At 37.6% G+C, this 17,112-nt stretch overlaps 4 protein-coding genes across 5 annotated transcripts in view; 1 reads left to right on the top strand and 3 right to left on the bottom strand.

The window, feature by feature from the left end:
- Positions 1–89: 89 nt before the first annotated feature.
- LOC110049939 (tubulin beta-4B chain-like) lies at positions 90–6,592 on the bottom strand. 2 transcript variants are annotated; one of them, XM_089285573.1, is made up of 8 exons: positions 5,612–6,592; positions 4,975–5,083; positions 4,701–4,811; positions 3,734–3,978; positions 3,045–3,257; positions 2,647–2,924; positions 1,776–1,992; positions 90–1,044 (listed from the first exon to the last, which is right to left on the bottom strand). In XM_089285573.1, the coding sequence occupies exons 1-8, from the start codon at positions 5,666–5,668 to the stop codon at positions 937–939; spliced, it is 1,338 nt and encodes a 445-aa protein (XP_089141699.1). In that variant the 5' UTR covers positions 5,669–6,592; the 3' UTR covers positions 90–936. The 2 variants fall into 2 exon arrangements, with proteins under 2 accessions (XP_089141699.1, XP_089141698.1); XM_089285572.1 differs by lacking the exon at positions 90–1,044 and having other exon boundaries at positions 1,392–1,992.
- Positions 6,593–6,722: 130 nt separating this feature from the next.
- Positions 6,723–12,054, bottom strand: LOC149116001 (corepressor of RBPJ and splicing regulator-like). The gene is made up of 10 exons (XM_089285578.1): positions 11,853–12,054; positions 10,940–11,034; positions 10,390–10,472; positions 9,530–9,590; positions 9,311–9,362; positions 8,944–9,003; positions 8,735–8,789; positions 8,106–8,209; positions 7,655–7,746; positions 6,723–7,380 (listed from the first exon to the last, which is right to left on the bottom strand). Exons 1-10 carry the CDS (start codon positions 11,913–11,915, stop codon positions 6,873–6,875), a joined length of 1,173 nt encoding a protein of 390 aa, XP_089141704.1. The 5' UTR covers positions 11,916–12,054; the 3' UTR covers positions 6,723–6,872.
- On the top strand, positions 12,054–15,685 carry LOC149116000 (uncharacterized). The gene is made up of 4 exons (XM_089285575.1): positions 12,054–12,443; positions 14,014–14,208; positions 14,620–14,773; positions 15,018–15,685. Exons 1-4 carry the CDS (start codon positions 12,093–12,095, stop codon positions 15,431–15,433), a joined length of 1,116 nt encoding a protein of 371 aa, XP_089141701.1. The 5' UTR covers positions 12,054–12,092; the 3' UTR covers positions 15,434–15,685.
- Positions 15,686–16,208: 523 nt separating this feature from the next.
- The window catches only part of LOC110049940 (protein lifeguard 2-like), a 16,245-nt gene continuing 15,341 nt past the window's right edge, over positions 16,209–17,112 (bottom strand). The window contains exon 12 of the mRNA XM_089285576.1: positions 16,209–17,112. This exon is cut by the window's right edge and continues 629 nt beyond it. The gene's annotated coding sequence lies outside the window, so the exon portion shown is untranslated.

Genomic DNA, 17,112 nt, shown 5'->3' with positions numbered 1-17,112 from the left:
AAGTGATTATTTTGAGCAGCAGATAAATGCACGTAAAGGGTTATCAAGTCTTTATAAGAGCATAACTAAAATATGAAACAACACATCCCTTGGTATTACACTCGGTTTATCATTGAATAATATCTTTAAAATGGATCATTTACGGACCCATAATTAATGGCGAAGGCCCGAATTTACGTAAGATTAGTGACATTTGGACTTGCAACTAAAAAATACATCTGACATGAAATAAAAACTAACGGTAACAATTAACAGTGAACTAGAAATTCGTTCAGGCGAATAAAGCTTTGCCGGTTTACAAACTGACCAGGAACGTCCACGGATTTGTAATATTTTTGTACCTTAGGCCCCGTTAACACTATACGCCAGAGAAATTTGAAAACGGAGGTTTCACTCTGAAAATGCACCAAATGTTTTCTGTCCACACTACGCCTGAGGAGTAAAAAACGTAACAATCACCAGTCATTTTAGACTTGTGTTTCAGGAAAACTCGGTCAGAGAAATCACATGATTATCCTAACGCCATCATTTTCGAAAAGTTTCGTTTTCAAAATATGTTTTCCGTCCACACGAAAACGAAAAAAGCCAGTGTTTTTTAAATTCCTCCGGTTTGGAGAGCGTTTTCGAAAAGCTCCGTTTTCATGACGGATTAGTGTGGAAGACAGGACTAACCGTAGAAATAAAGCTGCGTTTTCAAATTTCTCCGGCGTACATGTTGTGTGGACGCTGCCTTAATTTTTCAGCCTTTCACGGGTAATTATTAAGCTCACTAGGTCTTTAATTCTTGTGGATTTCACTTTATAATTCAGTTAACGTGACCGCATGTTTCAAGAGAGTTTGTCAGCAAACGCTGCGAAACCAGAGAAAATTTTTAGGAAATTTACTACCAGAAAAATATTTTAGGAAAACGTAAAATTCACTGATTTGAGAGAAAAGTTATTCTGCTTCTTCTTCTTCTTCCTCATCATCAAATTCTTCTTCGTCGACAGTAGCGTCCTGGTATTGCTGGTATTCAGACACTAAGTCGTTCATGTTAGACTCGGCCTGTTGATAGAAAAATTTAAAAAAAAAATAAATCACACAAGAAACGTTTCAGTTTTCAAAATGGTGTTTAGAGACATGAATAACCGACCAAGACCACAGATTACTGAGGCCCGATTAGGAGGGAGGGGGGGGGGGGGGGGGGAGTGTCCTGATTATCCCACATCCCGTTAACCTTTGGCCAACTATCCCGTATCTCGTTAACTCCAGTTGAAAAAATTAACGATTTTCCAACTCTACATCCCGTTTTGTCTGATCTAAACATCTCATATCCCCTTAATTCCCCTCCCCAATATCCCATTAATTTCTTCCCCCAAATATCTCGTGTCCCGTTAATTTTTACCTAAATATCCCGTATCCCGTAAACCCCAAATATGGCCTCATTACTCACAGGTATTTTGAAAGTGGCACAAGAGTCTCCATGACCCAATGCAGCTAGGAGAGAGTTTCAAAGAATACGAAAGTTTGTGTAAGTCCGACCCACAAGTTAGAATTCACTTTTTAAGTTCTTTCCAAAGCTCCCAACCTTTTTCAAGTAGTGTTTGTTTGCATCAAGTTTCAAGTAGTGTTTGCATCAAAAGAAAACCGAGAAGTGTTTTTTTTTTTCATTTCGTTTACAAAAAGCTAACAAAATGCAACGTTACATCATAACCTTTCAAACAAAATAACCCACAACCAATTAGGGTGGATGTTATGACTAAAATTTGAAAACTACTTTTTTTATTATTTTTCACCTCAGTAAACTCCATCTCATCCATCCCCTCGCCAGTGTACCAATGCAGGAAGGCTTTACGTTTAAACATGGCCGTGAACTGCTCACTAATCCTTTTGAATAGTTCTTGAATACTTGTGCTGTTTCCAATGAAAGTCGCAGACATTTTGAGCCCGCGCGGAGGTATGTCGCACGCAGCGGTCTTCACGTTGTTTGGAATCCATTCCACAAAATACGCGCTGAAAAATACGGAATGTAAAGGATACACGGTTTAGAGGCGCGCCTATTTATTATCATTTATCTCTTTGAAGTTTAGAAAAGTCTAAATAAACCATCATAAATCTGAAGTTCGGGAACGCTGCATAATCATTTAGGAATTTTTGATGAGGATGTAAAATAGAAAAGTGAATATTTATGATAGCAATTTGAAGTAAATGAACACAAAAATGGACAGCTATTGACTCAAATTAAGAGAGCCCTATTTTACGCCAATTTTCATTCTGTTTCGTATATACTATAAAATTCTGAGCAGCTATAATCCCCTTCTCAAACTCATTAATAATTCATGAAGTTTAAACACAGTAAATCATGGCTGTGACAGTGTTTGGAGATCTGATCTTAATTAGCATCCAGTTTTACGATTTTTTTTCTCCGTTTTCTCCTTAGGTTTAGTTTTGATTGAGAAGATCTATCAAACACCCAAGGCAGTGTATGGACACATTTCCAAACACCTCGAAGTTCGCCAAAAGTTCTCCGCTACGCGTCGTATTTTTAACTCTCTTCTCGGTTTTTGGAAATCTGGTCAAACACGGTCTTTTGTGTTTGATATTAATCAATAACGGGAGCCCATCTGTCAGTAATTAATCAGTTCAAATCTTTAAAGCCGCATATACCTGTTTTTATTCTGAACATTCATCATCTGCTCGTCGACTTCCTTCATGGACATTTTTCCGCGGAACATGGCGGCCACTGTGAGGTATCTGCCGTGCCGCGGATCACACGCCGCCATCATGTTCTTGTTATCGAACATCTGCTGAGTTAACTCGGACACAGTCATCGCGCGGTACAGCTGGTTGTCGCGGCTCGTTAACGGCGCGAAGCCTGGGATGAAGAAGTGTAGGCGAGGGAATGGGACCATGTTCACTGCCAGCTTCCTGAGATCTGCGTTCAACTGCGGAGATTAGAAAAAAGTAAGTCCTGTCAAAATCCTTGCAAAAGAGAAGGACAAAGCTCTATCACTGACACTGAATTCGAAATAAAACTACGTTCCAAACTATAGAAGATCTCTTACTTGTCCCGGGAAGCGGAGACAAGTCGTTACTCCGCTCATTGTAGCAGACAGCAGATGATTCAAATCCCCGTATGTGGGCGTGGTCAGCTTGAGTGTCCGGAAGCAGATGTCGTACAGAGCCTCGTTATCGATGCAGAATGTCTCGTCCGTGTTCTCCACCAATTGGTGAACTGATAAGGTGGCGTTGTATGGTTCTACAACGGTGTCTGACACCTGTACGGAGTCGAATTGTAATAATAGTAAAAAGATGTATTGCCAAGATAATAAAAGTTCTATACGCCTGCAAAACGTTTAATTAAATTTACGTCTGTGAAAATAAACCCTTTGCTCAGAGACATCTTGTGCATTGTATTTTTAAATCTTTTCATTTCAAACACTTCCAACGACAGGACGTGTCCGTGATCACGAAAAGCGCATAGATCTCTGCAGGAAGTCAGTTCGTCAAATTCTTCAAAACCAATTCAGTGCAGAAGAAAGCAAATTAACCCAATGCAAGAAGTGGTGCAGGACGCCAGTGAGGTTTTTTTGTAACGTTTCTTAAGACATGGCTCAGAATATTACCCCCTCGTGTAGAGATGGGAACAACTTTTATCCCACCTGATAACGATCTTTTTTCTCATTATCTGTTTCTTCTTGGCAATGATATTAATAAATAAGGAGAAATTGAGTCACAATCATTTTTCACTTACCTTCGGTGACGGTACCACACTAAAAGATGTCATAATTCGATCAGGATATTCTTCTCGAATTTTGGAAATGAGCAGAGTGCCCATACCTGCCCCAGTACCACCCCCAAGGGAATGTGTCAATTGAAAGCCTTGTACGCAGTCGCAGCCCTCAGTCTCCCTGCGCACCACATCTAGTACCGAGTCCACCAACTCCGCGCCCTCGGTGTAATGACCTTTGGCCCAGTTATTCCCCGCTCCACTTTGACCTGTCAAAAATAATGAATACGTTTTTTCAAAGGCTGGAAATATAAATTCTCCTTACCAGTTAACATATATTTCTTTTAAGATTAGTTCTGAGAATATTGATGCTTATGAGTCGCCTCGATAAAAATGTGCCAATATTTGAAAGGAAAATTTGTATAATCATCAGGTTACCCGGAAAATATCGCGTCCCACAGACAGAAAAAGAAAGGAATTTTAAATGTAAGGAATAGAGGAAAGAAAAGACAAAAACAAGGGAATAAAAAAACCTTCAAGGAAAGTACAAACGATTCCAACCCTTTTTCTCCGTTCTCATGTGTAATGTCGTTCAGAAAATAGAGAAATGTGGCTAACTTTTGGGAATAAAATTTGAAATGCGAACATGTATTTTTTAATAATTTTCGTTATTTTTTGGTACTCATTTTTGCAGCAAGGGCGGTCTGATCTCAAGAACTTTATTTACTTTTTTGACGTTTTCAATTTGTTCCGCGCTGCAAGAACTGTCTCTGCTGTGTTTTACTGTTTTTAAAAAAGCATTTTGAGGATGTTATTTATTTCGTTTTGTACTGATTTTTTCGGGGTAATTCGGCAGTGAAATTACCACAAAACATCTGGTGCTCCGCTAACTACATGTGCAGATCTTAATTTCATTATGCAAATAAGTCACTTACTCCTATTTTATCCATTGAACTACTTCGAACATGCAGGATTTACAACTAGTTCTCACCAAAGACGTAGTTATCAGGCCTAAAAAGCTGTCCAAATGGACCAGCTTTAACAGAATCCATGGTTCCAGGCTCCAAGTCGACAAGAACCGCGCGAGGAACATATTTACCTCCTGTTAAAACAAAGCACGCGGTTTAAAATCAATTTATACTACTCGCTTTTTACATTTACATTGTTATAATCAGCACTATTATGAATAAGAAGAGTGATTTCATATATTCCTGCTGTCAAAGAAATAAAGCGCTCAATTACTTGAATCTATAAGCAAGTCCTACCCGTAGCTTCATTGTAATAAACATTGATTCTTTCCAATTGTAAGTCTGAATCGCCTTTGTAAGTCCCGCAAGCATCGATACCATGTTCATCAGAAATGACTTCCCAGAACTGCAAGCAAAAGATGGCATGTGTTAGTTCTTAACACTATTCGGTTGCGCATTCGTCTAATTTACTTTAACTTTTTAAAAGATTGATAATTTTCAGTCCTTGACACGTAGATGCTTGTGGAGAAAATAATTCAAAGGAAACAAATTTATAGGAATCCTCTAAGTCTTTTTCAAACTCCATTCCAACGAGTAAAACTCTAAAGTCCACGGAAAAAGTTATGTTTAATCTTAAGCCAATCTGCGCGATTTCGGAACTAGCGTTTGTTTATGGTAAATTAAATTCTTCTTTGGAACGTTCAACTACGCTATATATTGATGAAACATTTAAATGCGACACACTTTATTGGTCTTTTAGGAAAGATCAATTGCCTGGAAAATATTTGTTTCTTGGCAAGTATTTTTGCTTTCATGTGAGCGTTAATCTTTTATTTTTTCTAAAGCTGTACAGTTGTAGCTTTGAAGCGCGCCGTCAGCTGGATTTTCCGTTGCCAACTAAAAATGCTTTTTAGTATTTTTATTTAAACCTCACCTTCGCTCCAATTTGATTTCCGCACTGGCCGGCCTGCAAATGAACTATTTCTCTCATGGTGAAAATTTATAAACAGCTCTGTAGCTCAAGACAACAAGTTCTCAACACTCCGCACAAATCCCGCCGGGTGTGTCCGCATCAACACATATATATTTAATTCGCACAAAAAGAACTCCTCGTGTTTTAATTATTTTCATTAAATTTATATCAATTCCAGATATGGTAAATGCACTTCCATGATTGGCGACTTTTAACGATTTTTTTCAATTAGCCATATTTTTTCGAGCACGTAACAGCTGTTTGTATGAATAAATCATTTCTTTTTAAGATCAAAAGGGCAAATGTTTGGGTATCGCGATTCCGTGGGTTAGCTTTTTGATTGCGGTTTGTAAAAGACTGGTAAGGTGTTTCTGTGTTAATTTAGATATAAAAACATTTCGATTTCATTTTAAAGAAACTATGCCTTGCTGATTTATGATAAATTATTTGAAGACAGGCCGTATTGTTGACTTGATGGCATTCAAGACGGAAATTATTAATTGCGCAAGCGTTTTTCTGTGTATTACATGTAAAAAATCGCATCCGATTGCCAAAATTAAAGCGCACAAACTCCATTGTTTCGCAAAGGGCTTTTCTAGATGAAATTCTCACAGATCCTAAGTTAATATATTAGGAGCTTTTTACAGCTCTAAAGGGAATATAGAAGGAGTAAAGATTCAAACATGTTTGAGAGCTACAAGTTTACAGGAGCACTGTTTCAAAAAAAACAAACAAATATACTCTGAAAGATAAATTGATCAAAGTTAGAGTTTGTCAACCTCAGCTCTAGTTTTTAGTTGCCTTATTGCAATTTTTCCCCATTGGCTAGCAGCACCCGTGACATACCAACGGTGACATCGCAAGCGTGCATTTTCCCGCGTTCTCTTTCTCTCTTCATTGGTTAGTTTCAACTAATAATCTTATAACACAGCACGAGAGAAGGGGGTGGGGTAGGGAGGCTTGAGGTAGGAACAGCGGACTCTTAATTAAGGCCCCGGCTTTATTTAGACGAAGTCTAAGTTGTAACCACTTGGTTTACGGCTAATGGTCGCAAAACACTGGGTAACCAACATTATAAGAAGGCTGAATTTTATTATTACAACTTGGCTATGCCACAACATATTTCAACCGTGAAGCTCTCTATTTCTTCAGTTCTCGTACTCTTTATAACGCCTGTTTCTCTCGAGCTGAGCCAGTATGCGAGTTTAACCGCGATGTCTGTTCATCTCTTTATATCCCTGGAGTGTCTGTGTGTCTTGTCATCTCTTGAGTGTCTGTGATGTCTGTCTGTCCTAGTATCTCTCGATTTTTTGTGGGTTTCATTGTGACGCTGACGCTCATCCACCTCTGTATCATTAGATTGTCTGTGTGGCTTGTTATCTTTAGAGTGTCTGTGTGTCTCATTGTTACGTCTGTCCGGTTTGGTATCTTTATGTCTTTCTCCATGTAGTCTATCCCTCTCAGAATCTTTCAACTGTTTGTACTTTTCTTCCGAATCTCTGCCGGCTAATTCCCTGGATTTTCTCTCCTTTTCTTTCTTTTTGGATTTTCTCTTGCTTTTGCTTTCATCTGAGTCGGAAGAGTCAGTCTCTCTGTGATGTTTCGTCTTACTGTGCTTACTGGATTCTTCCTGGCTGTCAGGTGAATTGTCCCTTTTTCGTTTCTTTTTCTTTTGTTTTTTGTGACCACTTTGCGCGTCGATTTCTTCGCGTTCAAGTCTGTCCAGTTTTCTACAGGAAAAAAAAAACAACAGATCAGAGCAGGTCAGCCTGAGAGCAGCTCGCTTGTAAACAGAGCTTTGGAAAGGATTAATGAAGAGTAAAAGTTGAAAAAGTTTACATCTTCTAAGTTTAAAATTACACATCCCCAAAGCGCCCGCAATTCAATAACGGAAGGAACATGTTCTGAGTTATTTCAACTTTCAGTAAACATTTGGTGGAAATACTCCTAGCGGAAGTCCTCAGTAAAACACAAAGAAATAAAACAACGATAAACAAGCCATACCTGAGTAATTTCTTTTTCTGTTTGTCTGTAAGGGAAGCTAAGAAAGCAGCTTCTGCATCGTCGCCACTTTCTTCATCAGATGCCACAATTTGCTGCAAAAACAAAGGAGAGAAAAGTGTATATACATTTAAAGAACTACCATTTGCACTCTGTTGGGTTCTCTAAAGTTTCAGCCAATCAGAGTAAACAACAACGCGTTCAGTTTCTACATAGCACGTGACGATTTTGATCGCTCCTCCTCTCAGTCGAGCTCACCTAGATTCTTTTCCGTAGGAATGCACCTCGACTTGACTAAGGGTTTGGTCAGACTTCAGAGTGAAAAGGTAAGTTAGAGTAGAGCACCAAATATTGTTAGTAAACTGGTTTGGTGTTTAGTGCGCTCATAGTTAGTAGAAGAATAAGCGATCAAAGAGATACTCCTCCTTCATACACAGGCTTTCTCAATTCTCACCTGGTTTGGGTCACCCGGATCAAACACTCGTCCTAACACGTTTTGTTTCAATGTCAGACCCTCAGTTCGCATGTCTTTTAGAAGTCTCATCGGGTCGGCGATATCTGTAAGGAGTACATAAATATGAATCCATAACCTTTGATGTTTTGATAATGTGGTATTTTAAAAACAAACTTGATTTATGTCTATGTTCCTGTGCTAGCGAGGTTTATGGAATAATTCTATTACATTGATCTTGGTTTAATATCCATTTTACTCAACAGTCTACATTTTATTTAATAATCAGTTTGTTTGTACCAAGAGAAGACTATGCTTTTGATAAAGCATTCTCATGAAACTTGGGTCGTATTCTATTGGGATCGACCGTTTCTGGTTAGTTGGGTTTTTTCGTGTTCTTTTGGGGAAAAATCGTTTTCGGTCGGTTTGGTTGATCAACTTTTTCAATCGGTCTCAAATCCGATTGAAACGGTTGAAAAAGCATCGGCAAAGACGATTCCCAGGAGTTACCGCGTTGCAACCGAAAACGTTTGAAAAGGTGTTCTATCAAGAAAGATCAACCGTATCAACCCAAACCAGTTGCGGCTGAAAAGGTCAATCTCAACATAACACGACCTTGGTGCAGTTCAAACCTGTAATCAGACTTGGATCAACATTGGCATTTTTACTCTTGTTGAATAAGGGACACTAAAATATGGACAGAAACAAAACAAGTCATGGTAAGTACTGGCATGGTTTGGGCAGTGGTAAAGTGGAAAGTTTGTTCGGCAAGATTGTCCCCACAAGCTAAAAATAAAAGTCTGTAAAAAAAAAAAAACCACCTTTGATTCAAATTCCTTACCTCTCTGTCTGTGTTAATGTGACCCCATTTACCACATTTGATGCACTTGACATTACGAACCTGAAAAAAAGGATCGTTTCCATGTATGTGAATGCTACAGGCCGGTAATAGCAAAAAATTTTCCCCGTGAAGAGAAAATGTTCAAACCATGATCACAGTTCTGAAATGCCTATGACTAGTTCTCAGGTGAAGCAATCACAAGCACTGCCTCAAAACCATGGTTTGATGCCCTGTCAAGTATTCAATTTCCATGCAGTTTGTTGCTCAGAAAGCTTTATTTGTGGCAAACAGTCTGGGTTGCCACTGGGTGGCCAGTTAACAAAATGAAAAGATGAATGAATAAAATAATTAATAACGTAAACCTTACAGCAATTCCAAACGGCTGATCGCGTGCTTCAATACCTAAGCTCTTGGCATATCTGCAGGTGAAAGATGAATGACTAAGTTTTATGGAAATATGGTCAGAATGAAAGCAAGTCTTCAAAATAAAAAGAAAGCTATTTGGACAAAGCCAAGAAAATGCAAGGTCCTAGTAATTAACGATAATGATAATTATAACTCATTTGTATGAGCATAAGGTACGTACGCCTCTCTTGGTGCTCCTCGCTGCCACTCAAATTTTACTTCACCTTCCTCTTCCTCGGCAACCTAGAAACATATTCTCACTATGACAGGGGTTGTTTTATGATAGAAAGCATAATAAAGATGCAAAAAAACATCTTTGGGTATTCTTATTCTGTTACATACTTGTCTAGTGAAGCATTTGAAAGATATATCTAAAAAAGTCCTCTGTTAGTGTGGCTGTCAGTTGCCCTTAACAAATATTCTATATGTCAGGAAAACAATTGTGTAAACTGTTACACAAATGATGATTATGGATACATTTCTTTCACTCATTAATTTGCCTATCACTTCTGAAGAATTAAGATCCAACTGTACTGATTTAACCTTTTTTTTGTTGAACTTACCTTCTTCTCTATGACATCCAATGATTTGTGGAAGAAAAGAAAAAACATTGATAAGGGCACAGTTCTGTACAAGTATTTTAATTAGTATGATATAAGTGACAATAATCATATTTTGATTCAAGCAATCTCAGTAAACAATTGATTGTTTGAAATAATTATGCTTAGAGAATGAATTTGTACAGACACGAAATATTGAAATAAAAAATTTAACTGCCAGTCATTGCTTTGTCTGAGCAAATTGTGACACAAGATGTGGATCAAACTAATTTTTAGTTTCTTGTTCTTCATTTGCTCAACATAAATTTGCACAAATTATGTTACAAAATGTGGTCTTTTCTTCATCAGTCTCAAAGTCTCAGAAACCTCACTGGGCCTTTCCATGGTTCTTTACAAGTCTTATAGCAATAGTAAATACTGTTATTAGTCCCTTGCTTGTATTTGCTGGCACATGACCATTCTGCCATATTTAGTAATTAAGACATACCTTTGTCAAAACCAGGTGGCGCATCATACAAAAAATCTAAACCTGACTTGATCCTTTCATCATTACTGATAGCTTGTCTGTAGAAGAAAACCAACAAACTAAAAAGTGCACAATTATTATAATATGTGCTGCGGTAAGTGAAATACAACCCTGGCTCTCACCACAGGAAAGCAAAAATCACCATTGTGCTAATCCAAATGGATACTATAAGAGCCTTAAAATGATCATGTATTGTTTATCTACATGTATTTTATTTCTATTTTGTACCTTTTGCTTATGAACTTGGCCTTATGAACTTCGCTCCAGATCAAGCAGTCCAGGTTAAAGCCCTGGCCGAGGACATTGTGTTGTGTTCTTGGGCAAGGCACTTTACTCTCACAGTGCCTCTCTCCGCCCAGGTGTATAAATGGGTAACGGCAAACTTAATGCTGGGGTAACCCTGCGATGGAATAGCATCCTATCTAGGGGGGAGTAGAAATACTTCTTGCCCCTTCATGCTACAGAAATTGGGATAAGCTCTGGCCTGATGGGCCACTTTACCCACCTATTCTTGAATTTCTCTTGTTCCTTATTATACTGAAGTTCCAGTTCTTTTTCCTTCTGCTGCTCTGCAAGTAGTTTCTGCTCTGCCATCCAGACCTATAACATGGAATTGATGCAAAATTGATGATTTCTGAATTTGTCAACATAATCAACGTAAGCCCACATACATGTATGCCTGTTTATGATGCATAATATGATTTTTGTGTTTGAGGGTTTGAATACCACAAGGGATTCAGATTCCCCTTGTGACATGATGAAAATGCATCTTTCTCAGTGTAATTTTTGTTAACTTTATCTCACTTTTATAAAAGAAATACAGTCAGCCATGTCTTAATGACCATTCTCATAGGCAAACACTTCCCATAAGCGACTACTTTGTAGATAAGCATTTTTGTTTATATAGCATGATATGGTAACTCTTGCATGAGGCTGCTGCTTAAATTGCTTCAGGCATGAAACAACATGTTTGTGTATTTCTTAATTATCCAATGTTAGATCAGTCCTAAGAGATATTCACCACGACAATTTCTGGTAATTTTATAATTTCGTATAAAAGCAATAACAAAAGAAATACATCTAAATCCTTTAAATGCCAGGAAGTGAAACTGCATACATTTCTCTCCATAGAATAAAAATTTTGGGACGAAATCTGACAGCGGACTAGTACACTGCTCAAGAAGTCTTGTAGTTATATAAGCCTAAACTTAATCAAGACAATCTCCTACATTAATATTGTATATGTTCGTATGAACTGCATTGAACTGACAATAAATTAGTATTCCTGAAAAGATCCTAGAGCTAGCTAGACAAAAGAATTAAAACGAATTTGCAGTTTTCTACTTTCAAAATGAATTTTAAGAGCAAATTTAGGCTTATCGATATGCTACAATCCCCGGGTATAAACTTGATCTTACCCTTTTGATGTTGGCTTTAGAGCCTGGATGGAAATCTTTCTTGTTCATGAACTTGGCAAACATCTTGCTGTTTACAAGCACTTGGCAAAAATAATGAACGAAAACTGAGATCCAATGCGCAGAGGGTTCTCTCAATGGTCTGCCATCTTGAATTCCTTGCTCGCAAAGGTAAGTGGGTTAAGTGGGATATATATCTTTCGTTTTTAGTGCCAGGTCTTCTCGATCTTGCAGAAAAACAACATGTCGGTTCTTCGTTCTGTACTTGGTTCTGACATTTGCGACGAGTTGTTGGACAAGAAGAGATTTGAATGTGATCCCCTTGCAGACGATGCCGTGTTAGCAGCAGTGAGAGATCGTGGTGAAAATGTCTTACGAAATCACGAGTTTTACAGCACCGTCAAAGAAATGGGAAGAACAGACTTAAGTTGTGCGAGGTTCATGGAATTTTATGAACAAGAGCCTCCGTGGAATGTAGAATGGAAGAGGTGCGAGTTAGGAAGACGATTCTTCGTTCGAAACAGTGGCATTGCTGGTCTTGTTCTTATGTATCGTAGTCTTGTCTCCTCATTCACTGCTTCACTCGGAAACAAGGTATTAGTTTCCAGGTATTAAGGTTACATAACAAACGTAGCTGGCGGGGGTCGAACATATAGCTGGAAGCATGTGACAAACTCAAAAAACAGGAAGAAATATTAATTTTCCTTTGTCAGCGTAAGCTTATATTAACTTACATTTAAACACCAGCTTGAAGTTATGAAGTTAAGAAATTGACGACAGTTTCTCATGCGTCATGTGTCTGTCCGCGTATTGACAATGAAAATTAACCAATAAGCGCGCAAGAATTTCTGCAGGTTCAGTAAAATCTCTCTCTGATGATCTTTTGTTTCAGTTGATGATGGATGGTGGAACATGCATCAACACAATCAATGATATTTGCTTTCCATAGTTGATGATTTTCTTTATTATGAACATCTACCTGCTTGAAAATAAAGTGATACCATAGGAGAATTAAGATTGTGAGGAAAAAAATAAACAGTTCTATTGCAACATTGAGGTCTTACATGCTAGATCGTCCAAGGACTGATCATGATTACAGTGCAATTTTTACACTGGTTTGTACTGAGGTGGTGGGAAGAATGTAAAAGCACCATTTACCCCTTTACAGAGAAGGAGTTTTCATCGAGGGCAGTCAAATATGGGTGTGTCTCGATCAACAAAGAAAATGAAAAAAAGTAGACCAAATCAACTTAACAAATTGAGGTCTGTTTTTCATATGTCTGTCCTGTTATTGATCATGAATTTCATCATAACATTGTCAAAGTAGCTGTGGATCCACAAGGCTATGATGCCTCATGGATCTGTAGACTACCTTGACAATGCTATGATGGAATTCATTGTCAATAACATGATAGACCCATGAAAAACTGTCGTCAATTTGTTTTTTACAATAACAAATTGTCAAATTTTGAGCTCTCCGCTCATTGATGCATCGCATAAGTTGTAAATTTATGTGTCTGTCCGCTTATTGACAATGAAAATTAGCCAATGAGTGTGCAAGAATTTCTGCAATTATGGTAAAATTAACAAATTGACATCAGTTTTTCGTGTGTCTGTCCTTTTATTGTTCATGAATTTTGTCCTAACATTGTCAAAGTAGCTGTGGATCTACAAGGCGATAGCGATGTGGATCCTCAAACTACTTTGACAGTGTTATGGTGAAATTCATTGTCCATAACAGGACGGATGCATGAAAAACTGACATTAATTTGTGTTTTACAGTAACAAATTGTCTGCTCTCGCTCATTGTCACATCACATAAATTATAAATTCATGTGTCTGTGTGCTTATTGACAATGAAAATTAGCCAATGAGCACATGAGAATTTCTGCAGTTATTGTTACAAAACATATTTTCTTTTTTTCCATGGTCTTGTTCAGAAAAAAAACCAAGTCTTACCTGATCCTTTAGACAATATTATATGAAATAGGACATTATTGAGTTTTGAATCCTTTTCCGACTCATTCAAAGTGTTCTAGGATTGAGAAGTAACATTCATTTAGTTGCTGGAGGGTGGCATTTATTGAAATTACTATGCATTGAGTTTGATTGATATATGTGTGACTTCAAGTCAAGATGTTATGTAACTGTTTTATCTGGACAGGTGCTGTCAGCCATGGGTCGCTTATCTCCATATGGAGATGTTCGCCAAAGACTTTTTGAAACCCTTCACTTTGTGAAGGTTGTTGTTCTTGGTTCACCAACTGATATTAAGGAGGCATGTATGAGGGTGCGTCTACTCCATGCTGCCGTACGTTATCATCTTTGCCATCGTGACGGTGGTTGGGAAATTGAAAAAGTAAGTGCAAGTTATTTTGAACAAAGTTTCTACCTTCAATAATTTTTTTTTGACATTTCATTTGCACCGCCTTGTTATTTGAATATTTTAAGCAGAGAATTTTAAAAAAAATTTTAGACATCCACATTAAACCTTGCCAAAAGTAGTCTCCTATGCAGACGTTCTTTGGGCTCATCACGTAATCATCCTCCCCCACTGTTCATTGGGGAGAACAATTGTGTGACAAGCCTAAAGAGCAATCTGCATTGGAGGCTATGCCAAAAGAAGTAACCAAACTAGGGTAAGATGCAGATGCTCTGGCTACATTTTGTGTTATGACTAGACTGCTAGTATGTTGAATGGTTGACAGATCTGTTTGCTTGTTTTGCAAAAGGAAAAAGGTTGAAATTTAATTTGTGCTTTCTCTCCTAGTATGGGCATCCAATCAACCAAGAGGACCTTGCTGGAACACTGTCTACTTTTTCATCTGTCGTTATCGAGGGTTTGGAACTTTTGGGAGTTTCAGTGACAGAAAATGAAAAGGACGGTTACCAGAAGCTGTGGAAATATGCTGGTTATTATCTTGGTGAGTACAAAAAAAAACCTTTGTTCTTACACAGTTACATATTATAATTCAAACACCAATATTGAAAGTGCATTCCTATGCTTTTGATTACCAGCAATAAATATTTGAAGTGCTGACTTGCAAATGTCACCTTAAATTACGAATTTAAACAAATGTGTACCCTAAAAGGATCAGCAGTCTATTGCAATAAAACAATACTTATTTGCATTAACCAAGCATTTAAATTCTTCTTTCTTCATACCAGGAATGACAAGCAATCTGCTATGTAATGACTACAAAGATGAGTGGAAACTATGTACTTTGATAAAAGTACGACAGTGCAAGCCCGACAAAGACTCTGTTATTTTGACAAAAACACTACTGCAAGAGTTTGCCAACAAACCTCCCTTTCATCTAAGTTATACTACCACAAGCAGCTTATCAAGACACATGATTGGCAATGAACTTGCCGATGAGCTTGGTCTCCTAAGTTTCCATGTGCCTGGTCAGATAGTTATGATATTGTTGTACTGGTTTCTTAGAACTGTGTCATTCATTCAAAGAGGCATCCCTCCTCTGGAACGAGGGATGTATGCATATGGAAGCCATTGCTTGAATACATTACTTGAACAGTCCTTGAAAGGAAGGAAGCCATCTTATGTCATGAAGGTGTATTCTTGAACAAGAACTGTCAGAGGATTTCTTAAATTATTTGAGTATGTCTGATGCCCCCTAGCTTGGTGGACAAACGTGAGTGGCGGGACTATGAGTAGCACAGGTGTAAGAAGAGGACACAGCTCATGGTTTCTCCCCTCGTCTTCTAGTTTGTCCAAGTTTCTTCCCTTGTTGATCTTTGAGCAAAAGAGAGACTGCTCGCAATCTACTGTAATCCTTTTGATCAGCACCAAGAATAAGTTAACGACCATTGGCTAATTCTAGGTCTTTCTGCGCAGATCCAGTGCTTACTCCACCACAATCTGATGGCTGATTATCAGAAATGAGCCCTCTGTGCCTTAGTCTAAGTTCTTGGTGCTGACCAGGAAACAAGTCCTATGCACAACCCAGTCACCTGGTAGAATTGGAAAATCAGCCACACAATGGGACTTACAAAACAAAGAAATTTCTCCCAGTCCAGCTTAACTTTCCTTTGTTTTGGAGAACAACCGCAAAATATCTATCAAGAAATACACAGTTGATTTTGCAAACAGCTTCATATATAATACCATTGGACAACTTACTAACATGAATACCTTAAAGTTACCATCTTTCATGACAACCAAAAGCTTTAACTTCTAAGTGGAATGAGCTACTTTGTGGAAATCGCTAATTTAAATGCCCTCTTTAAAACTGTAAACTCTAACTCTAAAATACTTAGTAATTACAATGATCCTGATAGGCCAAGTTTTCATATTATGATCACTCCCAGTCCTTATCATGACACAAGATGCAGAAGGCCTCAAGATTTCACATTTTTTATTTCTTCATGATATGGACACTTGCTTTGTCCTTTAAACGACCAAATTAGGAAGCTTGGAATGAAATGTTACTTTACTTTTAATTAGTATTACACTTTTAAAATGTTTACTTACAAGTTTTAACTCTAGCAGATTCTTCCCTAGAATGTTATTATGATTACTGAAAGTTCCTAGAAATTGAACCAAAAATGCTATCTTGAAACTCAACCTCAAAACTTGAACTCTAACTTGAAAAAACCCTTCACTTTACTATGCTACAGTTTGCCTTCGAATAGCTGCAATACCTATGAGTGAAAAAAAACTTTTACAGTATAAGACATCAGCTACATGTTCGTCCTTGCTACAAGGAGTCTTGGATGGGCAAGTTGCTTAGGATTAAGAAATTGGGCCTGCTTTAGATGAGTTTTTTCTCTGTAATAATCAATGAAAACACTCAGAAAAAGTGTTAAGAATCACCTGAATGTCTGTACTGCAGGTTATGACAGCATGATTTGAAATTCTAATGACTATGAAAAAGTATGGGAAACCTTTAAAAATAAAATAATGTAAACTATTTAATTGTAAGAAATATAAGAAGTAACGTAATTCAACGTTTCGACGTACCTAACATCATTATCAAGAATAAAAATCGTTGAATGTCAAAGTTCAACTATTTTTATTCTCGATAATCATGTTAGATACAACATTGAAACGTCAAATTAGTTACTCTTTATATTTCTTGTTAAATGGTATAACAAGCAACTAACCATTTGATCTATTTAATTGTAGTCAGAATTTTAAGAGAGTGTAACATTCGTTGCTAATTTCACTATTTTGTATTCTGAGATTATATATATTATCAGAATATTATTACAAGTGGGTGCTCCAAGCTTCAACATGAGGTAG

This window comes from Orbicella faveolata, unplaced genomic scaffold, assembly GCF_042242905.1.
Source record: "Orbicella faveolata isolate gen_17 unplaced genomic scaffold, um_ofav_v1 contig_13, whole genome shotgun sequence".
NCBI classification, from domain to species: Eukaryota; Metazoa; Cnidaria; class Anthozoa; order Scleractinia; family Merulinidae; genus Orbicella; species Orbicella faveolata.
The sequence above is the reverse complement of the archived record's forward strand: the minus strand, read 5'-3'. Positions and strand labels throughout refer to the sequence as shown.

What these genes read in the sequence shown, in the direction of transcription:
- LOC149116000 (XM_089285575.1), top strand. Translation starts at nt 12,093, where the DNA reads ATGTCGGTTCTTCGTTCTGTACTTGGTTCTGACATTTGCGACGAGTTG. An exon ending in GTGGTTGGGAAATTGAAAAA is followed by an intron (nt 14,209 to 14,619) that starts GTAAGTGCAAGT and finishes TTTCTCTCCTAG; the next exon opens with TATGGGCATCCAATCAACCA. An exon ending in ATATGCTGGTTATTATCTTG is followed by an intron (nt 14,774 to 15,017) that starts GTGAGTACAAAA and finishes TCTTCATACCAG; the next exon opens with GAATGACAAGCAATCTGCTA.
- LOC149116001 (XM_089285578.1), bottom strand. Translation starts at nt 11,915, where the DNA reads ATGTTTGCCAAGTTCATGAACAAGAAAGATTTCCATCCAGGCTCTAAA. An exon ending in ATCCGGGTGACCCAAACCAG is followed by an intron (nt 7,747 to 8,105) that starts GTGAGAATTGAG and finishes TTGTTTTTGCAG; the next exon opens with CAAATTGTGGCATCTGATGA. An exon ending in CAGAAAAAGAAATTACTCAG is followed by an intron (nt 7,381 to 7,654) that starts GTATGGCTTGTT and finishes TTTTTCCTGTAG; the next exon opens with AAAACTGGACAGACTTGAAC.
- LOC110049939 (XM_089285572.1), bottom strand. Translation starts at nt 5,668, where the DNA reads ATGAGAGAAATAGTTCATTTGCAGGCCGGCCAGTGCGGAAATCAAATT. An exon ending in GAAATCAAATTGGAGCGAAG is followed by an intron (nt 5,084 to 5,611) that starts GTGAGGTTTAAA and finishes TTTTGCTTGCAG; the next exon opens with TTCTGGGAAGTCATTTCTGA. An exon ending in GCCTGATAACTACGTCTTTG is followed by an intron (nt 3,979 to 4,700) that starts GTGAGAACTAGT and finishes TATTTTTGACAG; the next exon opens with GTCAAAGTGGAGCGGGGAAT.